Consider the following 12,558-nt stretch of genomic DNA (forward strand, 5'->3'; position numbering starts at 1 on the left):
ACAGAGACAGAAATCACAAGTAGGCTGAAGTAGGCAGAGAAGCAGGCAGATGGAGAGGGAGAAGCAGGCTCCCTGCAGAGCAGAGAGCCCAATGTGGGGCTCGATCTCAGGACCCCGGGATCGCAACCTGAGCCAAAGGCAGAGGCTTAACCCACTGAGCCACCCAGGTGCCCCCCGTCCTGAAGTTCTTAACAGAGTTGTCTGCACTGAGCCTCCAGCAATCCCTCCATTACCATTCCAGTTTTCCTGCTCATGCTCTGGATGCTCCAGAAGCCACATTCCCCATATTGACTTAGTGGTCTCCCCCAGTCCTGGGGGCATTTTCTATCTTTCCCTCCCTTCTGCATCCCAAAAAGAGTTGGTTTTTTAGTGTGTTCGCTTGTTACTTGTTAGGCCAGGCTCCTTACACGGGGAACTGGAAACAGGAAGTTAGTATATTGAAACTCAAACCTGCTCTTTCAGCTTCTTACCACAAAGTATCCTGAAACATTTATATTGTATTATCTACAAGTAGAGAATGAGCACAGAAAGCACTGGATTCTTTTGGGTTAAACTGGTGGATATTGTTACGATTTAATTGATTATGTAACCTCACCTTCAAAATTCAGATTTTCATTGCATGCTCTTTCAGATCTAACTCCTTGTATCCATTTGATAAAAATTGAAATGATTCCATTGTCTGGAAACCTGAACTGTTAAAAATGCTCCACTGGGGCCTTAAGTTTTGTTTGGTTTTGTCTGAAAAGGAGTTTAAACTTGGGTTTTAAAGGGGTCATCAGTGTTTTCTTTTCTTGGAGTGTGAAATATAAAAGCAGTTTAGGAAACACCTCTGGGATGGAAATTCTCCAGAATCTCAAAGTTTGACCAGATTTTCAGACTGCCTCATCTTCTAGACTCAGGTACACCCCACACAGACTCATCCCTGGGGCCTGTACCCCAGGGGATACAGGGAAAGGGACTCGAAGACCCTCGTCTAGCTCCAAGGGAGATGTTTGTCATACTTACTGTACTTGGCCACCCTCGTTTCAAGTTCATCACACACCTTGTTCAACATGTTTACTTTTTAAACACTCAGAGAATTAACAGGTGGTTGCATGACTGAGATGTTTGTTTTAACAGGCAAAAAAGTGGGAGGTAGTTTATAGACACACACTATGATGCAATAGGAAAGTATCTAATTATTCCATTTTTGGCTCAGCTTTTAGCTTCAGTTAAAACTGCTGATAGCAAGGCTCAACAAGTTTTGTAACCCAGGACTCTTAGCAGTGTCTGCCTATGAGAGACCGGCTCACTGGCGGTAATGGCCATTCCCTTGTACATAAAAGCTTTTTCTTGGCTTTGGCACTAGAATTTAGGAAAGAATCTCAGCATTTCTGTCATGCACGGTTCACAGTGTGAATGCAGAAGGCTCTGAAAGTCCCGTATCTATGTCCGCATGCTCTGCAAACCAACTCATAATGTTTTCTGTCTGAACATCGAATGCCCAAAAGTAAAATCCTGGTAGCAAGACAGCTAACGGATCTCTGGCCTGCTAGGTTCATTCTGATGCATTCGGGTATAGGTTCTTGCACTGTCTTCATGCAGTGGAAGGAGAGAGGATTTTTGCTGGATGGTTGTTCATTTGGTTTGGGGTCAGGGGACTATTGCCAGAAGTAGACATGGTCCAAGATAGCGATTTGAGATCTGGGATGGCTACCTCTTTCTGTAAAGGGCCAGAGAGTAAATACTTTAGAAATAACGGGCCATAGGATCTGTGTGGGAACCCCTCGACTCTGCTGTTCGAGCACAGAAGCGGTCATGGATACACAGAAACAAATGCGTGTGGCTGGTGGCTGTGTCTCAGTAAAATGTTACTTACAAAAACAGGCGGAGGGCTAGATTGGCCCATGGACCACCTGTTGTCAAGCCCTATTCTGGATCCCTGAACATTATACCACTGAGCTGTATGATTCTGACCTCCCAGGAAAAACAGTTGTAGTTTCCAGTTAACCGAACTAACACATAGAACCTTCAGGATTCCCAGCCAAGACTTCCCCATATTTGTATATATTAAAATTGTTGTCAGAAAGAAGAGCATTTTTTTCCCTTGCTGGCTTCTTTTGGGTGCTAATCCGAATTGTGTTATTTACTTGTCATTTATACCCCACTTCCTTCCCAAAATAATTTGAGGTACCTTACAGTAAAAAGCATGTATAGGTTTTAGCTGTCAAAACAGAGATATAAAACCACAACCACATGAAAATGTCACACCAAACAACATCTGAATATTCCATTTCCACCCGCCAACTCAAGCAGGTAGCTCAGCCTTTTTGGGACGAACCAGTCTCTCGGACACCTCCTGAACTGAACACTGATATGCTCTGTGTTTTATCTTTCCTAGCATAATTTCCTTCCTGAAAAAATTTTCTCCTATGTTTTATAGTGAGTCTTCTACCAAAGGAAATGTTCGTATCTGTCATTTTTCTTCTGATTGCAGTATAACCCAAGAACTCTTATACAGCTAAGGGGGTACATGGAAAGAAAAGAGAAAATCACAAGCTAAGGAAAACTTTGGTGAGCCCGTGACGTTCAGAACAGATTTGGGGGCCCGTGGAGAGTCAGGGGACTGTTCCCAGTCAGTCACAGGCTCATGCCTGCCCTCGGAGGAAAAAGAAGCCGTACGTTGCTTCAGCGTCGAGATGGTCAGAAGCCCACTTCCGAGGTGGACAGGGGAAGTGGGGGTTTGGGATGGCTGCAGGGAGGGGTGATGTTTAGTGGGTGATGTGGAAACAAAGCCAAGGGACTTGCAGCCCTGCCAGCTGGAATCGTTCTGAAATTGGAAAACTGGTCTATGGGGCAACAGGGCGTACAGATGACTCTGATCTCAAATCCGAGCTAATGTGGGATTCAACTGCTTAGCTGAGTGGCTGCCAGAGGTCACGGAGAGCCCAAGGCTGGAGGGTCTGCTAGGATCCCTGGCACTGGGGAGGTGAGACAGATGTGCTCAGGCAGACACTGGAGTTTAAAAGGAGGAAATGCAGAAAGACTTCCCTAGGAAACCTGAATACCAGGCAAGGATCCATTCACAAGTGAAGACAGAAGCCGCTCGGCTACCTGGCATTTGGATTAGCAACAGCAGAGTGGAGCGAGAAGCAAGGTGGGGTTGGTAGTAAGGACAGGAGACCACGCTCGCACCAGCATTGCAAGATGCAGTCGTGGGCTAACTCGACGACGTAGAAGACATCAGTTCTGTAACTGGCACCTGGGAAGATGTTCGATCTCTGTTTTGTTTTGTTTTGTTTTTTAATTTTATTTTTTATAAACATATATTTTTTTCCCCAGGGGTACAGGTCTGTGAATCGCCAGGTTTACACACTTCACAGCACTCACCATAGCACATACCCTCCCCAATGTCCATAACCCCACCCCCCCTCTCCCTCCCCCCCTCCCCCCAGCAACCCTCAGTTTGTTTTGTGAGATTAAGAGTCACTTATGGTTTGTCTCCCTCCCAATCCCATCTTGCTTCATTTACTCTTCTCCTACCCCCTTAACCCCCATGTTGCATCTCCACTTCCTCATATCAGGGAGTCGATCTCTGTTTTAAAGACATTTCATCTGCTTAGTGAATTGAGAAACATCCTAACCTCTACATGGAAAAGAGAAATGAAGAATTTCCGACTTATGCGTCAGTCCCTTCTCTCGTTCACTCTTGCTGGGAAGGCAAATCGGGGTAGGGTTTGGAGGGAGGAGGCCGTTTGCCGTTATCCATCAAGGTGATCAGCGTGCCGGGCTATCTGACTCTGCGTCTACACCGGTACAATGTATTGTTTCTGAGAAAAGTGCACCCTGTCAAGCTGGCAAAGATGTTTGTGCCAAGATGATCATTTTATGAAAAAATGGAAGTGAAGTGCTGAAAAAAATTTCAGATTGCAGTTTTTGGATTTCAGTACCCCGTGTAAGGGATTGTGGATCTGGTTATACAGGTTTTTAAGTTTGGCAAGGACCAGTTGTGAAGTTGGAAAAAGTCAGTTTGGGACAGTGTATACAGAATGGTCCCCTTTCTTTGAAAGTAATAATTGTATGTGAAAATACATGCACGGAAGATCTAGAACCACACGCAAAATTTCCCGTGATGGTTATGATGAGTGGACAGGTCTCCGTATATGAGAAAACAAGCTGCTTCTTCCTGTCGACCAGATGAGAACCCCACCGCCCCCCTCCCCCTGTCACAGACACTGGGGGAGCAGGAGGTAGAGACGGTCCTCAAGTAGTGGGTTCAGCTGGAGAAAACCATCTCATTAGCAGGAAAAGAGGCTTCTCTTTTCATCACCAGCTATGAGGCTTATGTCATCATTATAGATCTGCCTGTCTAAGTCAGGTGAATTCGTTTATTCCTTAAACAAATAGCTTCGAGTGCTGCGTGTGAGACACCACGCAAGGCCCTTGGACTACACAGCAGGACAGAACAAAGGTAGTCTCAGGCAGAGGCCTGAGCTGTGACTAGGAAGCCAGGGGAAGGTGTCCTGTTTCACTGGACGCACATCGGCGTCCAGGTCTGGGTAACAGCAGTTGGCATTACAGTGAAATCCAAGCGTCTCAGTTTTTTTCTTCAGTGTAGTCTCTTCTGTTTAATCTCATGTGTTTGAAAATAGAGTTTCTGATGATGATTACTGTTTCAACTCTGAAACCACCAGGAAAAGGTCTCTCGCTGGTCTGTGACAATGACCCACAAAGCCATCAAGTGGCTATGATTTCTGATTGCAACCCCATATCCTGGATTGGCACTGTAGTCCCTCACTCTGCACAAGGAAGAACCTCTAAACAATGTCTTCATGCAGGTGGATAGGTAGACAGAGAGATACATAGACAGACAGACATCTAGATACTTATGCACGTGTCTATTTTCGTCACCTGTCAACTCACGTGTTTGTGTTTTCTTCCACAGAAAAAACAAAGAACGAAAGACCTTTCCCGGGTGTTCCATTCTTACAGTCCGTACGATCACAAGGTAAGAGAAACATGTTATTCATGTGTTGGATTCAAGTCTTTCTGAACATAGAGCACAGTTCCCGCCAGCAGACAGTGATTTTGAAGTATGTTTTCCAATTACATTTGTGTTTCCATTTTAATTTGTCAGCAGTTTATCTATGCTAAAGAAGTCAAAAAATCTTCATTTCTGAACTAAAATAATTACGTCTTTTTCACATTAAAATCCAGTTACACATTGTTCCTGAAATCTCAAAGATGAGGCAAAGACAGATTTGGGGGTGTTATTTACTTGGTTGTTTTTTTTCTTTCCAAATGCTGAAGAAATGAACTTAACTTTTGAATTGGTAAAGACAGTTGAGATAGGCCTTACCAACGCTTTGGCTTTCCATTGCTCCTAACAGAGTTATTTTCTCTGGATAAAATCCCAAAGAAAGAGCAGTATATAACATAATACCTGAAATGCCCGCTTCCAGAAGTTTTGCCCCACAGAAGACCAGATAGTGCCGAGACCCCCACGTATTTGTCCCCCCAACTTGAAGGACCTATGGCCCATGTTGCTTCATTTGTACCCCACGCTCTTTACTCCCTGTATTTGAAGAATTCCCAGACAACTTTTTACTTGTAAGCATTTCACCATCTATCTGCATAAGAGCTCTTTAAAAACACACACGCACGCACACCTGACTGTCTTTAAAGAAAACTCTCACCACCACATCATCGTGGGGAAATATATTACAGGGTTCCCGAGGCTCCCGCACCACTTCCGCATCATGTAAAGGTTCCAGGAAATCTGTTAATTCGAGGTGATTTCAGAAGCGAACAAAAAATTTGCACACTTGAAATGCTAATATAAACTTCAATCTTGATCTGTGAATTTACAAGGAGACATGTGGTGGGGATTTTTTAACTAGCCAAAATAAGTAGTGTGAAAACTATTTTCCTCAGTTGAGAATTACGGAGATGTCTGGATTCAGGAGGAAAAAACTGTGCCAGTTGTTCATAGAAGTTGAAAGATTTTCAGTAGCTTCTAGTGTTTCTGTAGTGACCAATTGACTTTAAGCACCAACAATTTGTGAAAGCTTGTGTTTATGCTTCGTGTGACCATGACAATCTACAGTACTAAAAATGATATCATTTCATGTTGCGTTTTTCAAGTTAAACCAATCCCTTTGCAGAATATGGCAATTTGTTTGAAAGAGATCAGGAGAGCCAGTAATGCTTGACGGTAGAGAGAGAAGGTGCCGGCAGATAAGGAACATGCCAGCAAAGGGAAGGAGGCTGGCCGGATTCCTGATAGGAGAGTTGTAGTGTTTTAGATGAAGCCATTTAATTTAATTAACAGATATGCAGCAATGGCTAAAGTCAACATTCAGGAACAACAAAAGGCTTTGACAAATCAAAGGTCTTGCCCGACTTGTGTAAATTTTGCCCACTTCTAACATTTTTTGATTCACGGTTAAGGGAAATTCCATTATTCTTTTATTAGAACTCTTAATGGAACTTAGCCATTTGCAGCTTCTACCGGCTTCCTCTTCATATCCTTTGTGGCATTGTATCAAAGTCACCTCAGATTATTTTGGCTTCCCTTGTGAAGACTTCATTCCTCTACCAATTAGTCATTGGGCAGTGAGGAGTTGAGTATAAGTGCTAGACGGAGTTCCTTTTGATCTTTGCTTCAGGATCGGTAATAAATTATTGTAAAGAGCTGGACTGCTTGGTGAGTGATTTTTGAAGTTCCAAAGGTTTGGCCTGTTGGCATTCTACTTCATTCTGCATGTGTAGGGACGGAAAAGGGGAAAGTTTCCAGGCAGCTCCTGCCCCTTTCTCCAGCTCCATCCAGACACGTCTCATTGGGTCACTGTCAACCTTTCCTGCTGTTGGCCAGTGTCCACAACGACTAGGACCACAGGGGCTGAGGAACAGACACTGCTCTCTGGGTCTTAGAATCGTCCCCCGCCCCATAAATAAAATACAACAAGGAGGTCATGATTCAAGTTACTTTGTCATTTTAAGTACCCAATTATATTCAACAAATTAGCTTTCTAAGCAGATAGGTTTTAACATAGAATGTTTTGTAAGATGTGGTTAGAGTTGGCTTAAGCATCTCTTGCTCGGTGAGATCTCTGTAGTGATCTTCGAATTAAATATATACATGTTATAAATGAAAGCTTATATAAAATAAAATATAGGCTGTCTGCGACGTGCTTTTAAAAAAAGAATGTGGGGCGCCTGGGTGGCTCAGTGGGTTAAAGCCTCTGCCTTCGGCTCAGGTCATGATCTCAGGGTCCTGGGATTGAGCCCCGCATCGGGCTCTCTGCTCAGCAGGGAGCCTGACTCCTCCTCTCTCTCTGCCTGCCTCTCTGCCTACTTGTGATCTCTGTCCGTCAAATAAATAATTAAAATCTTTAAAAAAAAAAAAAAAAGAATGTAAGGCAGAGAGTGGGTAGGATACAGTAAAATCAGACTGGCCGTGTGTTGATGATGAATGAAACTGAATGATGAGTTTATGGGGGTTCATCATGCTATTCTGAATATTTTCTTTTCTTTCTTTCTTTTTTTTTTTTTTTGTTAACATGGATGGAAATTTTCCTGGGAGTGAACATTGTGGTATTTGTTTCCTCTCTAGCTAGATTCCTTTTATCGTTAATTTTTCCCTTGACGTAAAGTTATACCAAAGAAGGAACACTCAGCATTTCAGTGGGTTCCTTATGCTGAGTCAACTCAGAAATGCAGCTTCTGTTCTAAAGTTGGCATCATTTCCCAGGGTTTCATCCCAAATTATAGTGGGTCACTGAAATGATGGCCCGGCCTGCTAGAAACTGTTAAAACAGTGGTAATTACAAAGGATAGACCAACCGTTCTCTTCCCGGTGAGTCAGCTGTGTTTGCTCTTTTCTCCTCCGCAACTCCCCCAGCCCAGCCAAGATTGCTCCTGCCTGACCCCAGGCACAGGAGAGTCACCGGGTTAAACACACCAGTGGTGTTTGAGTGAGGCCAGGTGTGTTTCTTGATCGTCCTTTGAAGCCACTGTTTCCGTTGTAAATGGTCAGTTGGGTTTCTCTTAAATGCTGTTGCAGAAAGCAAATAAAGCTTAGAGCAAAATGTGCGCTCCAAATGAGTCTTAAGGAAATTACCTGATTTATTTTTTATACTCTAAGACAAATTTGGCTGGAGATGGGAAGAATTTCATTTTGCAGTGTTATCTCTGGTTCCATGACCATTTAAAAAAAACAAAACAAAAAACTGTTTCCAGTTCTTGTAATACAGACTTACAGAGAATGGCTTGATGAAAACCAATTCCCATTTTTCTGTCCTCATAAAAGGGAACATTGGTAAAGAGAATCCAAAGCAGCAGGTAATTTGGTTTTATTTTGTGCTCTGTATGCTGTCCTCTGTTATTTTAATAAACACATAATAAACATAGCTTGTAATTTCTGAAAACACATCATCCTAACTACCAGGAAAAGTTACAGGTCCAGAGCCCTTCCTTGTATCTGGAGTTGAATATTTTCTTTGGATAAGTTACGGGTAAGTAGAGTAGGGCTATAATTAGAACAGTTTTTATTAAAACTCTGCTTATTAGCATGTGCTTTCTGTCTTTGGTCCGAAAGAAGTATTGCCATGCATATAAAAGATGTCTCTCTCTATCTCCCTCTTTATTTCCTTCCTTACCCCCCTTTTTTCTTTCTTGTTAGGTTTTTATCAGAGTTATGTGTTCGTGGGGATATCTCAGTTTATTAGCTAAACACAGATGTTTATCATCTGCTAACGTTAAAAAGCTATTATAAAACATGAAAATTGGAAGAAAAAGTACACAATTCTGTTTCAGTCTGGTGGTTTTTAATATCTGGATAGTTTAGTCTCTAAACACAGTTATTCTCTGTAACTTTATATATATTCCACCATTAAAAGAGAGTCTTAAACGGGTTACTGTTACAGTTTCTATATTTTATAAAGTGAACATCTCATGTTCTTGGAATGACTGTTATTATTTCAGAATTTTCTATATTCATGGACATAAATACATAAACACATGTGAGAGAAGAAACATTACTGTAAAGCCATGTTGGTGGAATTGGCTTTTCCTTTTTGGCTTTTTTGGGGGGTTTTTTTGGGGGACTAGTGTTATTTTAAGAATTTTTCTACCAGACATACATCAGCTGAGCTGTACACAAATTCCTATGTGCCCCCACAAGCAGCTGTGTATGAGTTACCGTACAAGCAGATAGGAGACCGACATCAGTGCTTTATACAGCCAGGGGCCTTCTGTGCGGGAGTCTCCGCGCCTGAAACCCGGTTCAAAGCCTGCCTGCCCGCCAGCCAGGACCCAGCCTGTCCACCTCCCTGTTTAATTCTCTTCCCCCACCTCGTTACTTCTTCAAGTCCCCCATCCACGAGCAGTCTATTTTTAAAAAGAATACTTCTATCAGGCGTACATGTCTGGCTTCCCCCAAAATAATCCACCCCAGCAGCAGCTACAAAGGGGATGGTTATGGCTTCCAGAAGCCAGAGCTCCATTAAAAACTGGCGGCACGCTAAAAGGAGGGCAAGGCCAAGGCCATAAAGACGCTAAGTCATCAACAAAGGAACTCAGAAGTGCTGCTACCCAGATCCACTTAATTTGGACCCAAATACCCAAAGATCCCTACCCATTTTCGCAGTCCCAAAGTAAAATAATTGGCCCTGAATTACATGAAGAGGCAGATGTTTGAGGATAGTAGAGATGTGTATGGTCTATTTTTGGAAATATTGCTATTTTAAGGATAGGTATTATTTATCTTGGAAACTTAGGAATAGCTGTTTTTTTAAAGGTTGGATGAATGAAGTATTACTGTAGAACGTGGTTTAATAACAGAGAAATAGTAAGAGGGGTTGAACATAGTTGGGTAAAGGATGAAATACTGTGTGCAGGCAGAAAAAATGAGCAGAGAATCCATATTCCCCCAAATTACTTTTTTATATTATTAGATACTGTAAAAACCTCAAAGTACATGACATTTTTATCTTAAAGAGTATACTAGGCATAACTTGAGTAGAAGAATTATAACTAACTTATCGGTACAGTGCATTTTTAAGTGCGATATTAAATGTACAAAAAATTCCGACTTGTATTTGCATAACCCACACTTCCTAAGGCTACCTTAAACTCTGCTATTAATACAAACACATCTGGGAATTCATGCCTCCCCGTGTGCAATGAAATATGATTTAATAAAAAATGTTTAAAAATATTGTCTGTAGCTTCATGTGGACAGAAGTGTACAGCAAAAGTTTATTTTTAAAGTCTTGGGGAAAAAAAGTCAGGGATATGCCACCATCCTCCCTTCCCTGAGAGACTGTAGTCCCTGCGGCATTGAGTTCCATAAATACATGTGTCCTACCTGGGGCGAAAGGGGCAGTTTCGCGTTAGAAATCCCGTATTGATCTACATTTCTCCATCAGTTGGATTTGTCTAGTGATTTAAGGTAACAGAAGTCCCTCTACCCAGCTCTCTCTGTTTGAAGAATAATGGCCATTCGACTCAGGCCCAAGGCAGCCGCAGTATGGTCAAGCCGTCATCATCCCCTGCGCTGCGAGGAACACGTCGCAACAGAGGGGTTTGGGTGGTTCCTCCCGAGGGGAGATGGGAATTTGGATCCCGGCCTGCTGGCCCTGTTGAGCTTCGAGCTATCTGCTGTCTGGAAATAGCACATTCGGTTTTTAACGGATGCAGCACTTTACCATAGCCAGATCCGCACGGCGCGTGTGGGCAGAGAGACAAGTTATTGACTCGGCGTGTTGACGCCACGCTTCACACAGCTTGTCCAAAGCCTTTTGTGCACTCCACTCTCTTCTCCATCTTTGTCAAAGACCAAAAAATGTTTAAAAGGGGGATGTTGCTGGGGCGCCTGAATGGCTCAGCGGGTTAAAGCCTCTGCCTTGGTTGGGCTCAGGTCATGATCCCAGGGTCCTGGGATCGAGCCCCGCATCCGGCTCTCTGCTCAGCGGGAAGACTGCTTCCCTTCCTCTCCCTCTGCCTGCTTCTCTGCCGACTTGTGATCTCTCTCTGTCAAATAAATAAATAAAATCTTTTTTAAAAAAGGGGAGGGAGATGTTGCTAAGTATCAGGAACAACTGGATAAATGCCCAATTGGTCGAGTTGCTTACTGTTGTAGAGCCGGGAGGCATGGGGAAGTGAGTACTTCAGGAAAGAGTAAACCCCTGTTCACATCCCATGATCTCTACCCTAAGGCCGAAGGACAAACTCAGCCTCAAAGCAAAGCGCGTCACTAAAGCACATCCCGCTATAAATCTGCACTCCCGTTTGTTAAAATGTGTTCCCTCTCAAGGGGATCCTAGAGCCATTAGCGAGGTGCAGACGTGATTCAGCGGGGTTTTCCTTCAGCAGTAAATGTATCTGGCTACCCTTCTGCTTCCTGATCTGTGCCAGCCTGACCCAAAGGCGTCGTCTTCATATTTAACCCTCCCCAGCGAGTGATTCAAGTGTTCTAACTCAACAGCTTTCCTTGAGCATCGCTTTGCCACTCTATTTCTGTCTTTTTCTCTTTTCCTTCTAAAATGACATTGATCTAAAACCCGAACATTTTTTTTTACACATTAGTTTATGATGTGACCAGAACTGCAAGGACGGGGGATACAGAAGGAGGCGAAAAGGGCAGACATAGATCCTGGCCTGGTGGATGCCAGCTTCCTGCTTTGCCAGTCACCCTGAGGACTGACAAAGAGAATGGAATCTGAGGGGACCTTTTAGTATTGTTGTTGTTACTATTATTATTCAGGTATACAGTGCACACCATGTAACTGGCACTATCCCCAAAGCTTTACAGACCTTTACTCTTCATACCGACCCTATAAGGTGAGGACTCGGGTTATCCCCTATTTTACAGGTGAGGAGACAGACCTGGGAGATCCCCTGACTGCTCAGGGTCACAGAGCCCGTAAGTTACAGAGCAGTCAGGCTCCAGGGTCCGGGCTCATCACCCTGGTACCAGGAGTAGCTAAAGAGTCACCGTGTAAGATGCGCTAATAAAAGGTGGACTGACCCTTAAGGTCATGGTCAAAGTGACCCTTCTTTCCCTCCCTCTCCCCTCCCCCCCGCCACTTCAGAGTCAAATTCTAGGTAGGTGAGCTCTAGGAAGAAAGAAGTGTGAGAGGGAATGAAAGGGACCGAAGTCAGAAGCAGGGGAAGAGCATCGAGGAGTCCGTGGACTGAGCTGCTGGTGAAGCAGACAGTAAAGCAGCCAGGCTGGATCCTGAAAACCACCACCCTGACCCCCAGTGTCCGGGGCCCAGCTGGCTGATTCACCATCAGCCTGGGGCCGAGAGGTGTTGAGTAAAGCCGATGTCAGGGCGAGTATGACCAGAGACCAACAGATCAGGCTGGCCCCGCGCTCCGTTCCCCGTCTTGCCTTCCCGCACTCCTGCCTGCCTTCTTCAGGACCAACAGGGTAGGAGGTGTCTGAGCCAGAGAAATAGGGTAAGGCAGAGTCTGAACCACTGAGAAAGGTTGAGGTGAAAGTCATCTGAAGCCATGACACGTTGGCATGGGAAAACAGTGGCAGAGCAGCTTAGAAGCAGGTAGGGTGACGTC

At 43.9% G+C, this 12,558-nt stretch overlaps 1 protein-coding gene across 4 annotated transcripts in view; it reads left to right on the forward strand.

Moving 5' to 3' along the window:
- The window catches only part of CDKAL1 (CDK5 regulatory subunit associated protein 1 like 1), a 628,275-nt gene that overhangs the window by 506,238 nt on the left and 109,479 nt on the right, over positions 1 to 12,558 (forward strand). For all 4 annotated transcript variants that reach the window (XM_032861632.1, XM_032861630.1, XM_032861633.1 and 1 more), the window contains one exon: positions 4,925 to 4,987. In XM_032861632.1, the coding sequence (XP_032717523.1) occupies positions 4,925 to 4,987 (63 nt within the window). The remainder of the gene's footprint in view (positions 1 to 4,924; positions 4,988 to 12,558) is intronic.

This window comes from Lontra canadensis, unplaced genomic scaffold (assembly GCF_010015895.1).
Source record: "Lontra canadensis isolate GAN:19392208 unplaced genomic scaffold, GSC_riverotter_1.0 scaffold21, whole genome shotgun sequence".
In the NCBI taxonomy this organism is placed as follows: Eukaryota; Metazoa; Chordata; class Mammalia; order Carnivora; family Mustelidae; genus Lontra; species Lontra canadensis.